The sequence below is a fragment of the Manis pentadactyla genome, chromosome 10 (assembly GCF_030020395.1).
Source record: "Manis pentadactyla isolate mManPen7 chromosome 10, mManPen7.hap1, whole genome shotgun sequence".
In the NCBI taxonomy this organism is placed as follows: domain Eukaryota; kingdom Metazoa; phylum Chordata; class Mammalia; order Pholidota; family Manidae; genus Manis; species Manis pentadactyla.
Window position 1 is genome coordinate 19302330 of NC_080028.1, and position 20213 is coordinate 19322542.

The following is a 20213-nucleotide window of genomic DNA, read 5'->3' on the forward strand; positions in this document are numbered from 1 at the left end:
AAGATACAATGGATGGAATTAAAAGCATATCACACACTGTAGAAGAAAAGATTAGTGAACTTGAAGACAGCAACAGAAAAATGAAACAAAACCCAGAAAAAAAAGCTATTATAAAAAGAGCCTCAGTGAGTTATGGGATAACTTCAAATGGCCTAATATACACTCAGGTCTCCAAGGAAAGAAGGTGACCTGAATATATCTTTGAAGAACTAGTGACCAGAATTTCCAACTTTGGTGAACACTACAAATCCAGACTCAAGAAGCTGAATGAACCCCAAGCACAAGAAACATGACGGAAACTACAGTAAGGCACATCATAATCAAATTGCTTAAAACCAGTGATAAAAAGAAAATTCTAAAGAGAGCCAGAAAGGAAAAAAAGATACATTACACTCAGATGAACAAAGAATGACTTCTTGTTAGAAATTATATGAACCAGAAAACAGCAGAGCAATATCTTTAAATAACTGAAAGAAAAAACCTGTTGATCTAGAATTCCATACTCAGAAACATTATCTTTCAAAAACAGAGATGAAAGACAAATAATAGCTGAAAGAATTAATCACCAGTAGACCTGAACTATAAAAAATTTAAAGGAAGTCTTCCCATCAGCAGTAAAATGATGTAAAATGAATATATGGATCTATACATAGGAATGAAGAGCACTGGAAATTATAAATATGTAAGCAAAGATGAAATTCTTTTCCTTATTTTTAAAGATCTCCTTAAAAGATAATTGACAGAAATAACAACAATGTACTGTGTGGTTTAAAACTAATGTAGAAGTAAAATCTAGAAAAGGAAAATAGCTCTATGTTAATCAATAAGCCAACAGAGAGAAAATAAAATCATTAAAAAATATCCAATTCAATAAAACAAAAGGGAAAAGAGAAAAAGAAATGGGACAAATGGAAAATAAATAATAAGATCAAAGATTAAAACCCAACCCTATTAATAATCACGTCATGTGTAAATGGTCTAAAGCCATCTAAAAGGCAGACTGTCAGAATGGATAAAAAAAGCAAGATCCAGCTATATGCTACCTACCAGAAACCAACTTTAAATACAAAGTCACAAATAGGTTAAAAATCAAACATTATAAAAAGATATACCTTGCTAACACCAAGCAAAGCTAAATATAATTTGTTTTTTCCATTTACACCTCTTCTGTGTATCTCCACCTCTTCCTATTTTACTACCATCAAACTCTGAGTTGGTTGGGCTTACTGGCACTTTAAACTGGAATTAAGGGAGTATTCTTTTATTTACTTAGGTAATTCTTTAAAAATTTTTGAATATTCTGAAACAGAGGAAACCTACTTTTGCAGAAGATCATGTAATCAATACAATATAAATTCGAGTCATAAATCCTGAAATTACCTCAATCAGAGTTGAGTTTCTGAGTATCATGTTTCATTAATCTAAACACTTAAGTATTTATCAGGTCTTTACCATGTGCCAGGCATTATTCTAGGCACTATGTAGTATAATGGTGAAGGCAGTCTCTAAGTTCAAACACCAGTTCTGACTCTGTGTGTCTGAGAAAGTTATACAACCTCACTTATTCTCAGTTTGTTCTCCTGTAAAATAGTGAAAACAGTGCCTACCTCACAGGGTTAAGATGTGGTGAGGATGAAGTAGAATTACAAATTAAAGTACTTAGAATAGTGCCTTTATCTAATATAGTACCAAAGAAAAGATAAACACTATTTTATTTAATCTCTTATGAGCAACTGGGAAAGCAATAATTCTACTAATTAGTGGAGTTCACCAGAATTAAGTCCTATGATACAAAAGAAAAGTATATCATCTTAATGTGATCACTTCTAAGAGGGGAAAAATTTTGTGGTTGGCCTCTGTGAACTAATAACAATGAAAATAAAAATAATAGCACCATTTACAGAGCATGTTCTATGTCTCAGGCACAATACTAAGGGCTTTATAATTATTCTAAGGCTCTAATTATGATGACAACATCAATTTAGATGACACCAATCCCATATAAATTTTGGAAAAGTGTGTCATGGTATGAGTAGAGGCTTATTGATTTCTAGATCTAATGCCCTACCTTGAGCATTTTCTCATCAAAAATTGGAGTCATAGCATAAGGCATGATGTAATTCTGAAGAGATTTAGAAGACAGTACAACTTTGCCTTCCATTAGTTGTTTTGCCAGTTTCTTCAAGGCTCTTGCTCTTCTGTGTATCTATGAGTTAGATAAAATATGAATTAGTTCCTGAAAAAATGCAGCTATAACCAGCTCCATTTCAGTATCATGTTCCTTTTCCAAGAAAGGATTAAAGGAGTGAAATACTGTCCACGTGTTATATGAGCAACACATGTTAACACTGTGCCTTGATTTGCTTCCAGAGATACAATCTATAGCATTTGTTTAACAATAGATACTAAAGCATTTAAACTTTCTAGGAAATGGCAGAGAAAGGTGACACTGTTTCTGTGGTTTGTGATACTACCAAAGCAATCAGACCCCAGGATATGATAATTTTCTATGCAAATCTGACTGATGATCATGAAGACAAAGGAATGAGAAGCTCAAAATTTTTTGGAAAATTAAAATGTACCCTTTTAAATGAGACACAACTGTCTGAAATGCTTATTTTATAGACAGAGGAAAAAAAGCAGAATTGTCTTCTTACCTGAATGTGCTTCATATTCTCAAAGAAGTCCATTTCTGGATCACGGCAATCAGTAAGCTGTACCAAGTCTTTAAATTCTGGTTTATTTGGAAAGGTTTGAATTAAACAGGAAAGCAGTGTGGTATAATCCTGTTGAAAACTCTGCAAATATTAAGTTGAGAAAAACATTTTTTTTTACTTTAAAAAGAACTTGCCTCTTAGATAATATGAAGAAAAACATAAAAAGCCATTAAAATGTTTTTTAAGGTGAAACATTCCCACTATAAAAACAAGCTATATGAAATTAGAAGTCATTACTCTCCTTTCTATTCCCACTTGCCTGTTAAAAGTCTGGTGAATGTTTACACAATCAAGTATTTTAACTAAATGTACTAAGTCTGACTGCTTTTCTACATAACAGAAGAAGTAGGGAAAAATAAAAACAAAACTAAAATCCACAGATAGTAGTATTTAGAAGACAAAGTTATGGCTGCAAACCCCAGTACCTCTGTCTGACTCTTCAATCCTTTCCTCAGTTTCTCCAGGAGTGAACGATGAATGATTTCTCTATATTCTTTCTCTGTGACATTCAAGGCAGCTAGCTTTTTGATGATACTCATCAAGCATATGCTGGCATTATCACTTAAAGACATGTCTCCTAGCTGGAAGCAGGAAAAAAAACCAAATTCTGTGTAAGAACTATAATATGGAATATTATTTCCCAATGAAATAGTTCACAAAATTTTGCCACTGCTCTGTGTAAAAATTTCTAAGAAGCTTCCCACAACTACTCCATATATTTAAGAAAGAACCAAACATAGGATTGTGAGGAATATAATAAACAACTTAGAAAAGTCATGCTTACTGAAAAGTATACTTGATTTCATAAAATACCATGAAACAGACTTTTAATTAGTTTTACTTCTCAAACCAAAAAGAATAAAAGGTTCACTAAAGCTAGTTTTCAATAGTCAGTATCAGGTAATCACTGAAAATGACACAGTTGACTGGTAAAATTCTGGTTAGTTGCACTAGAGTTCCTGGTTTGAGGAATGCAGGTAGTGAATGCAGGTAGTAAATGCAGACAAAGTATGCCCAACTCAGCCAACAGCCGTGATTTAGAATTCCTGTGTTGGCATTTGACAGGATATATGAAGAATGAATCCCAAATGGGGAGATTACTTTTCATATATTACACAGTCCTTAGTATCAGATAACTAACAATAAAGCACCACAAAGAGATTATTGATGCCACTTTATAATTACTAATCAAGGGTTTCAGTTTCCCCATTTTTGGATTTTAATTCAGTTCAGTAACATGGTACCTAATACAGTCCAAACCTTTAATTTCTACTATATAAAAGAGGGCAAACTGTCAAATAATAAGGTTAACTTCAAAAAATTGAAATACAACTGTCATACTCTAAAATTCATCCTTTTAAAGTGTACAACTCATTGATTTTTTAGTATATTCACAAGGCTGTGTAACCATTACCATTATCTAATTTCAGAACACTGTTGTCACTCCCAAAAGGAACCCTGTACTGGTAAGAAGTCACCTCATTCCTTCCTCCCCATGCAGCCCCAGGTAACCACTAATTTACTTTCTATCTCTATGGATTTGTTTATACTAGTACATAGCTTTTCGACTTTTCAAAGTACTTCCACATATACAATTTTATTCAAAGTATTTGTCTTTCAAATTGTGAGAATAACAATATAATCTTTGCCAAAGAAAATATTCTGCAAGAGAAACTGTACTAAAGACATTTGTCCCTCTCAAAACACAAATTAAGTTTTTGGATCATGTAGCTGTATTATCAAAACAATTTAAAAAATTAAAATTTTTGCTGTAAAAACCTACCTCCAGATTATAAAAACAATTATGCATAACTGGAATTAGGTAGTTAACATCCACAGTTTGCATCTCTTTAATATAAGAGGTGATGGTCTGGAATGTTGAGAAGCGAACATCAAAGTTGATATCATCAAGATGTCTTTGATCAAAGGCGTTAAGCTACAAGAAATGCCATTGAAACCATATAAATGAAGGTATATAAAAATCTTAAACAAAAATGATAACTTTTGAAGCAAGAGAGAAATAAGATTTTCTTTCTTACCTTGACAACATCAGTAATATATTTTAATCCACTGTCAAAATCAGAAAGAGTCTAAAAAGAAAACAGAAAGAATAAAAAAAACCTGTTAGATAAAACTTTAACTTTCCTGCTCTCCTCCCTTTAACCCTGCCCCCACTCAAATTTATATATAAAAATGATATTGGCACCAAGAAAGCTGCAAATATGCTTTACATGTCATAGTTTTTTAAAAAGAGGTGATTTGGGATAAAAATGAGTATTACAGACCTGGAAAACTGTACAAAGCAATTGTCTTGATAACTTGTTCTTAACAACTGAGAAGAGTTTTGCCAGAGGCTTGAGGAAGCTTGTAGGCTCCAGACAATGTTTTAACAGGTTTTGTACTGTCACCAAAATATCACCCTCTGTATCCTTAAGACAAAATATTAAGAGAAAATATATTTCAGTAATTTGTTAAACTGGTCAACTTGGTTTTAATATAACACAGAAAACAAGTAATTATAAATAAGAAGTATTGGAAATGTTACTGTATAGTCTTTTAAAAGTTCTTAGCATTTCAATTTAACATAAAACCGACAATAATGTCCATTAAAAGTTTTTCTTTTAATTCTAAGAGAAAATATGTGTGGTTTCGAAACATAATTTCTTCTACTCTCCAGTCAAAAAAGAGCCAAAGAAAAATTATCTTACAGAAGAGAAATATACACTTTTGATTGTTGGTAGATCTGTGGTTTTCTAAACTGACTTACTGTGTGGTCAGAGATGTTCAGTATAAGAAAGGTTTTATAAATGAGTCTGAGCCATTGAAAGACTCTTTTAATCAAGGCTGATCTAGAGTTTAAAAATTATATCAGAAACTCTTTACTCTGACTGAATATTTAAATCAGTCTGACTTTTCATTCAGTTTTGCCACTGTGACCCACATTTAGGATTATACAATGCACTTCTTGGGTTCCAGATTTGTTACTGATCAGTCAGAGAGGGGAAAAAAAACCAGAAATGGATTAGGAACTAAAAAAAGGAAAAATAAAGGGCTAACACTTCTACCATTATGGTAGATGATGGTGTCTCCACTATGTTGCCTGCGACCATTCCTATTTCTGTCCCAATTTTTCTCCTCTATTTTCAATTTACATTTCTGTATAAAGTCTTTCCACATGATCTAACCAATAAAATTTTTGTTTGCAAACCAATCTAATAGTAAACTGCCCCTTCAAGGACCAAGTAAATGTCCTGTGAACTTATACCTGAGAAATATTGCCACGGTGGAGGAACGGAAGAAGAAGAGTAATAAGTAGAGAACTTTGTTCCTTGTTTTTCATAAACTTGCTGATCCTAGAGAGGGAAAAAAAAATGACATGTAAGCAATATAGACAAGTTAAAAGTATTACTCTGAGAAGTTAAACGTTTTGTAGAAAATCATCAGTGATGAAAGACACTTGGCATTTAAGTGTGTGTGCATATATAAAAAGTTTCCATCAGTCCCTCCGCAGTGCCCACTCTTATTTCTCTCCAACTCAGGGCTCATGGCTATTAGTCTATTTCTTTTGTAACATCAGATATTATAGGTGGGTTATAGTAAACTCTAATACTATGTAATCTGGCAATTAGTAATTTCTTATTTTGCAAGAAAAGAACATTTTTAAGTGCCATGATTTATTTAAGGCTTTATGTATAGTATCCAGTTTAACTCCCACAACAGCCCTACACTGTAGGAATCATTAGCCCTGTTTGCCCAGAGAAAACGGGGACTCAAGAGAAGTGGACATCACACAGCCAGGAAGGGGTAGAGCAGGTCTTTCAGATCATGGTCTTCCTTGTGCTCGATCTCCCGTTACCTGTTCACTACCACATAGCCTGTGATAAAATTTAATGAGTGTATTTAGTACAGTTTCCCATTTTGTATAACTTAGAATACAATAATATAAGTAACACATCTAAAAGAAGTTCCTGGAAGATTTAATATATCATTTTTTGTTGTTGCTGAAGGTAACAGAAAAAAAAACTTTAAACAACTAAGCCCTGTAACCATTTAAACTTTAAAATAGACTAATTTTTTTGCACTCAGGTTTACCAACTTTGCACTTTATAGAAATCACAATTATATACTACTAGGTCTAAATGAGAAAGAGAATCTTTAAAAATCCTTGCAAGATCTTGACTCAAAAAAACAAAACAACCTGCTCTTTTAAACTAATTCTTTTTTTTAATTAAACTAGAAATTCAAAACTATGTGATATCACATAACTCAAAATTTTAACTGATCAAAATATGCAAAGGCTAAACAAGCAAATCTACTAGTCTACTTTAGAATTTTGAAAACTCTGTTCTCTTTGAAATGTCTTTTATAAATCAGATGCCAAAAAGGTTTCTAATGAATATTGTGGCAGAGCAAGAGAATTCTATATGAACTCAAAAATGGAGGGCATTAAAAATTCTGAGGACCTTTACAGATTCTTAGGACCACATCAAACCAACTAAAAAACAATGTATAATTTAGAAAAATTAAAACTACAGATGGTAATATTATCTTTTGAGAACCAGTGTAACACTTACTTTGAAAGAATGCCAAGTTCTTTACTGAGTTGTACCCTATTCTTTTTCTTTTTCACCTTTTCTGTACTTATTGTGGTTTTGCTTAGATACTGGAGAATTGCAGGTACATGAGGTAGAATTAATCGTCCTCCTACTGTGATAGACTCTGAAATAAATAGTGACAAATGTTTTGGTTTTACTTTTTAACTATTCTCTTAAAGGGAACTGTACAATATCTTTATAATGACAGATAAGGAAAGCACTCAAAGCATGAAAATTTATTAACTATCAACTCTAAGGATTAAATAACTTTCTTCTTAGTCAAAATAGCCAAATTAAAAATTACCATTAACCAAATTGAAAATTTATGTAACAGACCCCTAAGGCTTTATTTAAGCCACTTGTGTTAGCAGTAAAAGAATTAGGATTATATAGTAGGAAGAATTCAGAGACATGACAGTTGAAACCAACTGATAATTTCCTGGAGGATAGTTGAGTTTTCTGGAGTATAAATTACCTGAATTTCTAACACTGCAAAGAAAATTCAGTTTATATAAGCAGGTATTCATTCCTAAAGAAAAGAAAATTTTTTAATAGCGTAAGTTATTAAAAGAGTCAAATTCTATTGACTTTTTCCACCTGAGAGAACAAATGGTACTTTAGAAATCTAAGAATCATTTGCTTTATACAGCATACATACCATCTGCACTTTTTGGGTATATGCATCCAGTTACTGGCAAGCTCAAAACTGTTTCCGTGGGCTCAAAATCTGGAAGGTTAAGAAGGTCATCAGCTATGTCCATCACAATACTGGCTGTGGCTTCAGAGAGATTCTTTGCTGACAGAATTGCAAAAACATTGGTCAGGATATCACATTCTGGGTGCCCAGGTTTCTGTTTAGCCAGAAAAGGGAAATACCTGCAAGAAAAATATCAGGAGTTGTCTTATTTCTCAACATGTTTACTTCTAAAAACATGTTCCATATGAATTTTCATGTTGAGTGTAACAAATATTTGTGTGTGTATGTGAACGTTAGTAAGATACCCAAAATGGAAATTACTTTAAAATCTAAAATTAATGAGTAAGAATTCTAGGCACCTTACAAACATATTATTTAGGCACTTTACATCCATTTTTCATTAATTCCTCATAACAACTCTATGAGGTAGTATCATCATCCCTATATTATAAAGAAACTGAGGCCTGTCCAAAACTACTGAGCTAATTAGTAGATCTGAGATTTGAACCACAGTCTAACTTTGAAGTGTAGACTCTTCTAAAGGAAATGTATTGAAGACAGGGTATTTTTCAATCTTAAGCGTTCCAGAATAAGACTGTTCGTACACTTAACATAAAAACCAGTGTACTACAACACTGGAATTAGGACTAAGATCAAACAAAGATTTGCTGTATCAGGATATGCAGCATTCAGGAATGAAGATCCGTTGTCAGGAGAGGTGGATTAATCTATCCCCAATAATGAAAGACTCACACAAATGATATTGAGCAACCCACCTAGCAGAAATACCCAACAAAGGTCGAGAGCATTTTTGCTTTCCAGACAAGGGCAAACTAGCACTTGTTTTACAATCAGAGATGCAATCCTTGCAATTAGTAAGAAGGTCAAACTGAAAAAATTCAGACTGGTTGGTTTTATCAATCCATCATGACCAGAGAAAGAGTTCAAGTATGCTTAGTATGGATAACTGATAGGAAAGTTCTAAGAGGTTATATTCATACATCTTTGTCCAGCAGATACTGGGCATAGTATCGGTAGGCACCAAGCAAGATACTTGACATATTATCATCTCTATTATCAATGGGGTAGGTACTGATATTATTTCCATTTTATAAGTGGTGAAACTGAGGCTCAGAGAGGCCAACTTTGCCAAAGAACAGACAGTTGTTCTAGGATTTGAAGCTAAGTTTGTGTCTGGCAGAGACTGGACTCTTAGCCATTGTGTTGTATGTTGTCTGAATTTTTATTTCAAGCAGACAAAGTAACAGAACTGCTGGCAAGGTCCTAGCAAGAGCCCATTCAAATCCATTGCAACTTCTGAGTAACCAAGCTATATTTCTTGTACACAGTACACTAGGCTTGCTCCATGCTTAAGTGTGTGTCTCAATCAGAAATTTCAATCACTCATTCAACATGTAATGGATATTGACAAACCATCGATTAAGAAGGGTAGCCCTCTGTGGAAGAAGTTACAATAATAAATGCAAAATGGTCTCTGCCCACAAGGAGCTTTGGGCAGGCAAGCTATGAGGAGAGGTGAGTGCAATAAAGGCCATATATGATCAGGGGCCTTCCAGGAGTGGCAAGAACTAAAGGGAGAAGACTGAGCCATACAAAGGCCATGACGGTCAGAACAAGAGCAGCTATTAGGAGTGGCCAGGAACAGTTCTAGTTTATAATGGTTGTTCTGGCTTAATTATTTATAGCATTTCTTTTCACCCTTAGGAATATTTCAGTCTGACAAAGATTATATGATCACTGTAGTTAGTAAGCAACTTTTTGTTGTCCCGAGTTCACCTAATTTCTGAGACAATCACCTTGGTTGTAAGTGTAAAGACACGGTCTATAGTTGAGCTCTGTCTGCATCTGTCCAAATACACAGTAAAATGCTAAATTTTTCTACAGATGAAAACCTGTTAAATGTCTGACTGACACTATGTAAACTGCAACCATACTTTGAAATACAATTTTTCGTTGAAGAGTAAAATTCCTATTAAGTGGTTCTGAAATATTCATTAATTCTTCCAATACAACTATATATGCATAGCTGTTTTTAGGGAGATTTCAGGGAGGTCAATCCTTCTAAAGATTTATTTCAATAAGTGTTAAGTAGAAAAGAAAAATAAATTCTGTTCCTTATCTCCTTTATTGCTATGTAGCGTCTATTTTTCTCTAACCAAAAATGAGAAATTGCAGGAGATAATGAAGTGGCATCAAATAATATGGAACTCCACCTTGAGAAAGGACCCCACTAATATAAAACTAAGTCACTACGGTAAAGTCTTGAATCAAAGTCCTTCATGGCTCATTTGAATAAAAATTACACAACTATAAAACATTCCTCAGTATGCTTATGAAATGCTACTTATAAATGTCCCGTGATAAAACAAGGTATGAAGCTGCTTACTCAAAGTCAGAAATAAATGAAAAGAGCACCAGTAAAAATAAAACAGGCTTTCCTAAGGAAGGTCTTTGGTTTGTCTTTGGAAACCACTTAGTGATTCAGGGAAATTTTCAAGACATAATGGTAAATGAAACCAGAACAAAACAAAATCAAAGCTGGTTTTACAGTATGATCCCAATTTTGTAAAAACTGATGCCAAGACTTAAACATTATTGAATCAATAATAAAACGTTTTCTTTTATTCTATTTTTCATTTTTCAAAATATATCAGAGCAAACTTAAGTCTGTTTCCACTACTGAGATAAATAACACAGGTAAGGTTTCGACACTGCTCAGTAAGTATAAGTTTGGTCTGTAACACAGCATCTCTGAACCATCAGTGTAAACAGCTCATAATGTCCTTGAAAGGATGTTGATTTATGACCACAAGAGCTATAAGTATTTTCAGATGGAGTTTTACACAGATGTCTAGAAACTCTAAAATGACTATGAAATTTTTTTGATTTTAAGTGGAAACTAGGAAAAAAAATAGGATGCCAATTACAAATCAGCTTTTATTTTTAAGCAAGCATACAAAAATTGTTAATATTTATGTGCTGACATAACTACAGATATCTCTGGCTTTTCCAAAGTTTCTATTACACCACTTCACTTTTACAAAAGAGGTTAAAAAGTGAAAATGATGTTCAGTGTTTGTTTTGCAGTGAACTATTAGAGAGGCTGCGTGTACCTGAAGCATGTAGAGTGGGCACCACTAAGATCTTTCCCTGGGAGCCACACTTGAGCATCTCAGCATCAAGCCACCATAGCTTTGAATTGTCTGCAAGCATCTGTGCTTTATCTCAATTTATTTTGTGCATTTGTTAGCAAGATGTGTCTTAAGGTATCAGGAAAGCCCAGGAGAGATTCTTTTTTGGCGTTTGGGAATGCTCAATATTATTCCATATAAATTAATGGCAATTGCTTCTTAACACCATTTCAACTTAAGAAAGGTTTCACTGGAATGCTCTGCTTTCAGATATCGGGGGGAACCTGTATCTGGTGTTTCACATTGTGTTTTTCCCTTTGCCAAGCCAAATCAAACTGATGAAACAACTACTACACAGTGGAAGAATATCCCTATCAATCCTAATACTTCTAATTTTCAAGTTTTAATGAAGCTATAAAAATAGCAAGAAAGTTTTGATATATTAACACTACAATTTTGACTTAGGTTGCAAAATTAATTTTACCTATTTTTTTCCTTTTTTAAAATTATAAATAATTCAAATACTCCAAAGATATATCATGAAAATTCTCTCCTCCCTACTCTGGCCCACTCAAACCTCCATATGCTACGGTAACATTGTTTATCATGTATCCTTCTAGATATTTTCTATTTACATTTTATATTTACACACATGCACACACATTTTTCCTGGATTACACTATACATATTAATCAACAACTTGTATTTTTATTTAAACTATGTATTTTGAGATTCAGCTTTCTTAGTCTCTTTAACTGCACTGAAGTTCACTGCATGGAAAGCCCATGAATTACATTATTAATTCCCTTGACTAGTTTTGTCAAGATTAGTCTAAAACACTGCCCTTTTTAAAGGGGAAAACAGGGTTTTACCTTGCATTTCTGCTCCAGATACTAATTAGTTTCAGCAGAAGGGTAGGAGAATACTGACTCTCAGATCCAAGTCTGCTGATCTAGGACACAAGAACAGAATGCCCAATAAAAGCATATGCAGAACTGCAGGAAAAAACAAGTAAAAAGCAGAAACCACACCAGTGGATAAAAGAGCCAAGAGACAGAGATTAAAATTTAAAGGACAGACCAAGGGAAAACATAAAGGAATCCAAAATAACATCTATACCGGAAAAATGACAAAGATAGTGCACAGAAGTGCTGGACACTTGAAAGGAACCAGATACTTTAGTTTTCAACTGGTCAGAAATAACAGAGCTCAAGCAGCTACAAACCTTGCCTAAAGTCATGTCTTACAGCCATCTTATCACCAAATGGTTACATCCAAAATATCAAACGAGGAAATACTGTAACAGAAATACCTGTGTATTTTCCCTCATGCTTGTCACATGATCCAGAGGAACATCATGTGAGGTGCTATAAAAGTTATGTTAGTATTTGCTTCAGAGACACAATCATATTCAAATTAGTCTTATACTGTATACACTTACATTATAAATGTCATAGTATTATAGAAAGTAGCTCTTGAGCTTTAGGTAGTAATGGAGGAAAAGAAAAGACCAGGACAGGCATTCATGTCTGGGTGTGGACTCTGCTGGGGTGGTAGTAACAAAGGAAGCAGCAGAAGGTATCCAGGCAGAATGTAAAAATCAAGGTTTACCTGAGGCCAAACTGTACCATGAAATACAGCATCAATTTCTTCTGTTCTGAACTGATAGGACTCCCAATCCAAAAAGATATCAGTTACCATTTTGAGTCCAAGGCGTCTTAAGTTTTTCAGTGGGTTAATAAACCTCAGTTGTATCTGTAAAACAAAGATCTTCTATTTAAAAAAAATATGTATCATTTTTATCCTGAACTTTTCAGGGAGACACTCTTCCTCAGATGGCTAATAATCAAAATGAAAATCCTGTTGCGTCTGTTGAATTTAGCTCCAATTCACGTGGAAATGCAGACTGAACAAGTAATACTGTTTTCTCATTGAACATGATGGGAAAGCAGAGACTTAAAAAAGCAAATGGGGAGACATGTTCCTTTGTTACTGCCCAGCAAAATCACACTAGAGTGTCCTTAGGGAAGAAGAAAGTCACAACTGGAACAGCTGTTCTATCTACACTCTTTTACTTTTTTATCCAAGTGACTGTCTCAAATAAAATCCTGATTTCTTCCTATAAACAGAGCATTCTAAACAAAACAAATCTTCCATCAGAATGCCTTAGGTTAGGAAAAGAACTATTAAGACTTCATTTCAAATGAAAGTCACCTTCCTCTTTGTTTTCATACTTGTATTACTATTTTTTACTTTTTTTAAAACTAGAAGTTTTCTATTATTCTTGTTAAAATTAGTCTAGGGGATTAATTAAAGAATGTATGGTGTCTCCATACAGTGGAATATTTTGTGTAGTAAGAGAGAATGAGGTGACTGAATTAAGGCATAGTAAGATCTCAAAAATACAGTGTTCCAAGAGAAACACAATTAGAAAAAAATCAAGATTTGTCTTTTCAGAGGCATAGGGACTGGAGTGGGTAGATGTCTGAATTAACAGCAAACTTCTTTTATAACAGAGATTACTTCTATTGGCTTCTCACTCCTTATGAGTTAATAAAAATCACAAATATGTAGGCACTTTGTTCAGGCTCAGAGTAGAACAATTTACTGAACCCCCATCAACAAATGGGTCCAATGACATGACGTGGCCCTCAAGTTTCTACCATCTGCTTTTGGCTATCTCATTATACAAGTTACAGAGAGAGACGGAAATGACAGGCAAGCCCAAGTGGACAGTTACAAGTCATTCTGTCTGTCAATTCTATTGGCAAATTTTTCATTATTAGCTGTGTTTTGTTTGCTGAAAGATAAAAACTATTACTGATATTTGAAAAAAACATGGTATCATGATCCTCTGAAGCAAAGAAGGAACTAACCTTAGCAAACATAGTATCAAATCAGACACTCCCTACCTTCTCCCCACTCCTACTAGGTCCCCTCTGCATCAGGTAGGAAATGTCCTACTGACTTCCATAACTGCAGTGGCAGCTGCCCACTTTATTCAATAATTATTGAATGAACTTGAGAAAAACCTGTAAGTGAGCAATTATAGACTTCAGTTCCTAGAGGGATAGTCAGTGACAGGGTTTATGTACATTTACAAGTTACTCCATTGTTTTAAGTAAGAAAAAACAAAACAAAACAAAACAACCCACATGACACACATTTAGGTGTCAATCAATGCCTTGGAGGATCTGAAAGATACAAAAAAGTAAATGTATAACTTAGTTCAAACACATAAATGTAGAACTTTAACTCATTTAAGCAATATTATTGTGCAATAATTCATTACAACACCTCAAGAAATTCTTTGGACTTGTCCAAGAATTTAAAAAAAGACAAAGCTCCTATCAGTCAAGAAGCTTAGCAATTCACTAACTAATGAACTGTGAAATTGCATAAATGATCCTTTGAGTTACTGATTATTGACTAGAGTAAGGCTGCCTTTACTGGGTAACTTCTGCTAAGTTAACCAAGAAATCAGAGGCCTTATGGAGGGTTTATAAAACCTTTAACTTTTAATGATTTAACATATCCATGTAAAAAGTCACTATAACTCACTTCAAGACATAAATGAAAATTCTTTCATAATTCTCCCTATGGCCCTGAAGCTCTCATATAACAGAATTTCTATGACATCTTGGCAGCTTTCACTCTTCACCCCCTACCAGCCTCACTTCCACAAAGCAATGAAAGTGATGTTTTTAAAACATCAGACCATATCACTCCCCTGCTTTAAATCTCTCAGAGGTTTCCCAGTACATTTAAAAGTAGAGCCAGCTCCTCATCCTGGCCCACAAGGTCCTACTCACCTCTTGACCTCGTTTTACACAATTCTTCCTGCTCCTTGTGTTCTAGCAACCTTGGCGTTCTGTCTGTTCTCAGAATGTGCCAAGACTGTTCTACCTCAGGGACTTTGTGCTACTATTAGTCATTTCCTCTACCTGAAACATTCTTCCCAAGGCTGGGCAGGTGTTAAGGTCAAACATAACCTCCTTAGACAGCATCTGGACACCCTAGTAAAAGCAGCCCCACCCTTGTTTGGTTACCTACCCCATTCCCTCATTTTGTTTTAGGTTCTTCACATCCTTATGTGTCTCATCAACATGCTCATGCCTTCCTCCACTTTCACGAACATGTGGGGTCTAATTCTACTAAGTGTTCTAAACCCATGTCTAATTCTATCATCTGGGTCACTTCTGGGTCTGCTTCTATTGATTGTTTTTTTCTCCTCATTGTAAGTAAAATTTTCCTCCTTCTTGGCATACCTGGTAAAACCTGACTGAATATCAGACCCTATGAATTTTATTTTCATTTAAATCATTCAAATGCTTTTGAGTTTTGTTCTGGGATGCAGGTAATTTAATTGGAAAGAGTTTGGTCTTTTTAAGCTTAGTTAGGTGGTATCAGAGCAGCCTTTATTCCAGGGCTAATCTTGGCTCCACAATGCAGGCAATCTCCTGCTAGGGACTCTTCCTGATACCCTGGGCATTATGAGGTTCTGCTCTGGCTGTGGGGAACATGGCTATTCCCAGCCCTGTGTTAGTCAGACAACTGTTCTGCCTGCTCCTTTCTGCTTTTGGTCAAGCTGAATCAACAAAGACCAGATTTAGCCTCTAAAGCAACTAAAAAACTGAACAGAACGTAAGAAACAATGATTTTCAGACACTGGCCAGCAGGAAGCAGAGGACAGTAAGCCCCAAGAGAGGGTAAAAATATATGGTGAGTCCTACACATTCGCCAGCTTCCTGCCTGGAGAGCTTAAGGCATTAGTATAGGAAGGAATAGCCCAGAACACAGACTAATTGTCTTCCTACAATGAGGAGACTGAGTTGAGTGGCTTAGTGAGGCCCAGGTGGCTAGAACTCACAGGACAGAGTCCTGGAGAGGAGACAGCTACATAGAGAATGACTTTTGGAGATCTGCAATGGGTGCCATCTTATTCCCCTCTCTGTACAACCATCTGGCATTATTTTAAACATCTGTGTATTTACTTTTTATTTTTCACCTGATGGTACTGAGTCCTTACCCATCTCATCTCCCACCTAGAATGATGTTTGGTAGATAGCAGGGGTGAAGTAAGTACTTACTGAATAAATAAACAGATAGGAATATTTTTTTGCTTTGTTCTCTGTTCTATCCCCAGTACCTAGAACAGTGCCTGACATAGTAGGGGCTCAATGAGTATTTGCTGAAGTAATGAGTGAAAGAATGAAGGAAACAAAATGGTGCCTATTAAAATGGAAGGTGTGTTCTAACTCTCTGGCTGCATTTGGGTAATCAGAGAATATTATTTCATTACTAATGCAGATTTATATTCCATGTATAGCCCCCAAAAACCACATAAAATTTTGGCTGTCAATTTTCAGTTATCATGACCATATCTGACAGCAGTTCACCAGGCATTTCCATAAATCAAATGAAATGAATTTTATCCAAATTAAAACTATTCATCATTAACTGAAAACCGATAGCAGAAATCTAGTCTGGATCTTCACTTCAAAATCCCATTTTCTCCAAAAAGCCTGCAGTCCTTAAAGACATCAAGTTCCTCTAAACTGCAGAGTATGCTTATGCCCACATACCTGTTTCAACAAAATATATTATCTTGAATGCAATTTGGAAAACATTTACTGAGCATCCCCTCATGAAGCCTCTTGGCAGTTAGTTGAATTGTCTTGCCTGATCTTGCTGCTTATTCTTATTCAAAACATTGTGCTTACAGTAGGCAAGCATTTATGGTTAAGAAGCTGTAGGAAACTGTTTCAAATTAACAAGGATGCTAACAGTATTTATTCTCCAGCCATTCTGGAGAAATGAGTGTTGGAAGATTACCTACACCTCTAGGCTCTTAAAATTAAAATAGAAGAAACATCAACTCAACTATCCCTATTGTTGGTTCTGAGACATATATAGAACACACTCCCTATAATTTCATCTCATTTTAAAATATACATTTGATCTAATTTGCATTTTCTAGCTATTAATTAATATTTATAACAATGAAGATTGCTAAATATTCAGGTCTCAACCAATTTCCCAAGTAAAACACAGCTCATATTAGCCCAAAGGAGAGCATCTATAGTGAACCTCTCTCACCTTTTCTCGTTGGTCAAGGATGTGTGATACAGCTGCTGTCATGCAGAGCAGTATCTGCAAAATCTTAGGTAAGTATGCACTGATTAGGTGACTAATGTTCTTCAATACTATTTCAAGGCTATTTAAGATGCCATGCTGACGACCTAAAGGAAGAACTTTGGACAAATCCAAATCTTCTACTGCCTGAATGACTGCAGAATGGCATTCTCCTAGGGAAACAAAGAGGAACAGAGGTGTCATGTAACAGTAACTATTAGTTTGTTACTATTTATAATTATAGCTTCCTTTCAATTTCCCTGAAGGATATAGTATTTTCTATTATAATGATTTATAGATGATAGCATACCTTCCTCATATATTTTCTCCTTTTGATTCTTACAAATATTCAATGAGCTAGGTATGGCAGGTTTTACTATTATCACTTTATAGATGAGAAAACTGAGGAATAAAGGAGTAAGAAACTGTGACAGAACTAAGTCTCTAAACCCAATCCTTAACCCATTTATACTGTTCCTCAAAACCTGAGTTGGAATAGTCTTTTATTCCACCTAGCAACTTTCCATACATTTTTTTCACTCATAGCTTTTGCTGACTATGCTGACTTCAGTAGTTTCACAGAAAATGTCTTTCTACATTATAAGCTCCCTGAAGGCTGAGAATCAAATGCTTTATTTCTCTTGTAGTCCCTGGTGAATAAATAAAACAACAGTCCTTTAAAGAGGTAACATACTGATTTCATAATCTACTTAAAAGACTGGAACTATTATTGCTTAAGCTTTACTTCAAACCAATTGGTATGGGAACATGAGCTTACTGATTTTTAAACACATAAATGGTCCATCCATAAGAGTGCCATTTATAAGCTACCTTTTTATAATGGAAGCTATTACACTGCAGAATCTTTTGTATTCATCAGAACCAACTTCCTTCACAGTGCAATATTACACTGAATGATAACTTTTCCAACAGCTGGATCTGTTATTACAGAAAAAATACAAAACAAATGCAACACATCACCCTGCAAATAAATATCTATGTTTGCCTAAAGCAAATAAATCTTGGCATTGGAGCAGAGGATTTGTAGTCAGAAGGATATGGATTCAAGTTCCAACTCCACCATTTCCTAGCTGAGTGGCCATGGGCAAAAAACTTACCTCTTGAAGCCTGTTTTCTCATTTGTAAAATGGGAACGATCAAGTAATGATGCTTCTTGTGGTCATTTTAAGGATCAAATGAGTTAATAAGTAAAGGGGCCCATCATAATGTCTGGCACAGAGTAAGCACTCCATAAATATTAGCCATTATCATCATCATTATTATTAATTACTAACACTGCATACCAGAAAACATACCACAAAGCACTACAGCTCATCATACAGACTTATAACAACCACTTCGTTTAGACTGTGAGATTGACAGCAGAGATTGTAAATAGTCACGTTTCTATTTTCAAGAATGTCCAGGGTATAGGAGGTATTCAACAAATAGAACTCAATAGATGAATGACTCACTGAATGAATAAATGCCAAGATAAGTAGGACTAATTCTGTAGTATGCTTTACGTTTCTAAGGGAAAAAACTCCATTGTAATGGGCAAGTACCATTTTTCAAATGGCCTAAATGCACAACAAAAATTCAGTTTATAATTAGGGGCTTGCTTATACATGGATGCTAATAATCCCCCTCACCTATTGTGAGCTCTGCCTAATTCAAAGTTTAAAATGAACTGCATTTCAGCAAAAAGACCATGAAGACTGGGAGGAGTGACCCCAGGTAGAAAGATGCCAAGAGCCTGGGAAATCTAGCCTGCCTCATGAGGAGTACACAGCAGACAATATGCATTCAGAGTGGTAGGCAGTACCATTTTTGAAGTGCTTCACAGGTTCAAACAGCAGGTCTAAGAATATCTGGATCTCCTCAGGTTGGGTCCCAGCAAGGAACCTCAGGACAATGGACATGCGAGTGCCAGAAGCCGATTTCCCCTGAGTTTTACTCCCAGTCTTATTCTTCATTCGGCCATACAAAATTCTAAAAAGTCAAAGAACATTATTTTGTTTGCATATTAATCCTAAAACATAATACCAATTGTTTTGTTTCCCTGAAATGCTAGAATAGCAACTCAACAGATTTAAATGGCTATGTTGTAAAACAAGAATGAAAATAGAAATCAAGATATTCAGCATAGAAATATAGTAAAACAACAACATAAAAACAAGGCTAAAGGAAGTAGAAAGAAGGAAATAATAAAGATAAAAGCCAAAAGGAAATGCTTTATAGGAGGAAAAAAGCAGTAAAATAGGCAAGGCAAAAGCAAATCTACATCAAGGAAAAATGAAAACAAGAATGTATAAAATAAGAGAATACAACTGTAAGTAAAATAGGGAAACTGGAAAGATTTCAATTAAATAGGTAATTTTATGGAAAAAACATAAATAAGAAAAAGGAACTGAAAATGAAAACCTGACTAGACCAGTAAGCATGAGTAAACATGGAGCTCATATATAGTTTTTCCAAATTAATTTTTAAACTTTCAAAGAAAAACAATTCCCATGCTGTAAAGTTTCATAGCGGAGAGAAAGAAGGAAATAGTCTTTTTCATTTATGAAGGTGGTATAACTGTAATGCTGAGGTTAAGGAACAAAAATAAAACTATGTACCAACAATGCTTATAAATAAATATAAATATAAATAAGTATAAATATAAATAAATGTAAAACACATTTCCAAACATAGTACCTAGTGCTGCATTAAACCAATATTAAAGCTAAATAAAGATTATCCTATGATTGTAAGAGAGATTAGTAAAATCTATTAGATTAATACAGATCAATGGCTCATAGGAAAAACTTAACATGATCATTTTAATACATGCTTAATAGACATTCTAATAAAATTAAACATCCATTCCTGATAAAATACTAAGTAACCTAATACTAAAAACTACCTTCCTGAA

At 34.5% G+C, this 20213-nt stretch overlaps 1 protein-coding gene across 1 annotated transcript in view; it reads right to left on the reverse strand.

Annotated features, from left to right (window-relative positions):
- UTP20 (UTP20 small subunit processome component) overlaps nucleotides 1-20213 on the reverse strand; it is a 93351-nt gene that overhangs the window by 25766 nt on the left and 47372 nt on the right. Inside the window, exons 26-38 of the mRNA XM_036891443.2 lie at nucleotides 19122-19288; nucleotides 17261-17469; nucleotides 12773-12916; nucleotides 12034-12113; nucleotides 7971-8188; nucleotides 7292-7436; nucleotides 5983-6070; nucleotides 5003-5146; nucleotides 4757-4807; nucleotides 4501-4653; nucleotides 3143-3298; nucleotides 2658-2798; nucleotides 2069-2206 (exon numbers count right to left, since the gene is read on the reverse strand). Coding sequence (XP_036747338.2) covers nucleotides 2069-2206; nucleotides 2658-2798; nucleotides 3143-3298; nucleotides 4501-4653; nucleotides 4757-4807; nucleotides 5003-5146; nucleotides 5983-6070; nucleotides 7292-7436; nucleotides 7971-8188; nucleotides 12034-12113; nucleotides 12773-12916; nucleotides 17261-17469; nucleotides 19122-19288 — 1834 coding nt within the window. The remainder of the gene's footprint in view (nucleotides 1-2068; nucleotides 2207-2657; nucleotides 2799-3142; nucleotides 3299-4500; nucleotides 4654-4756; nucleotides 4808-5002; nucleotides 5147-5982; nucleotides 6071-7291; nucleotides 7437-7970; nucleotides 8189-12033; nucleotides 12114-12772; nucleotides 12917-17260; nucleotides 17470-19121; nucleotides 19289-20213) is intronic.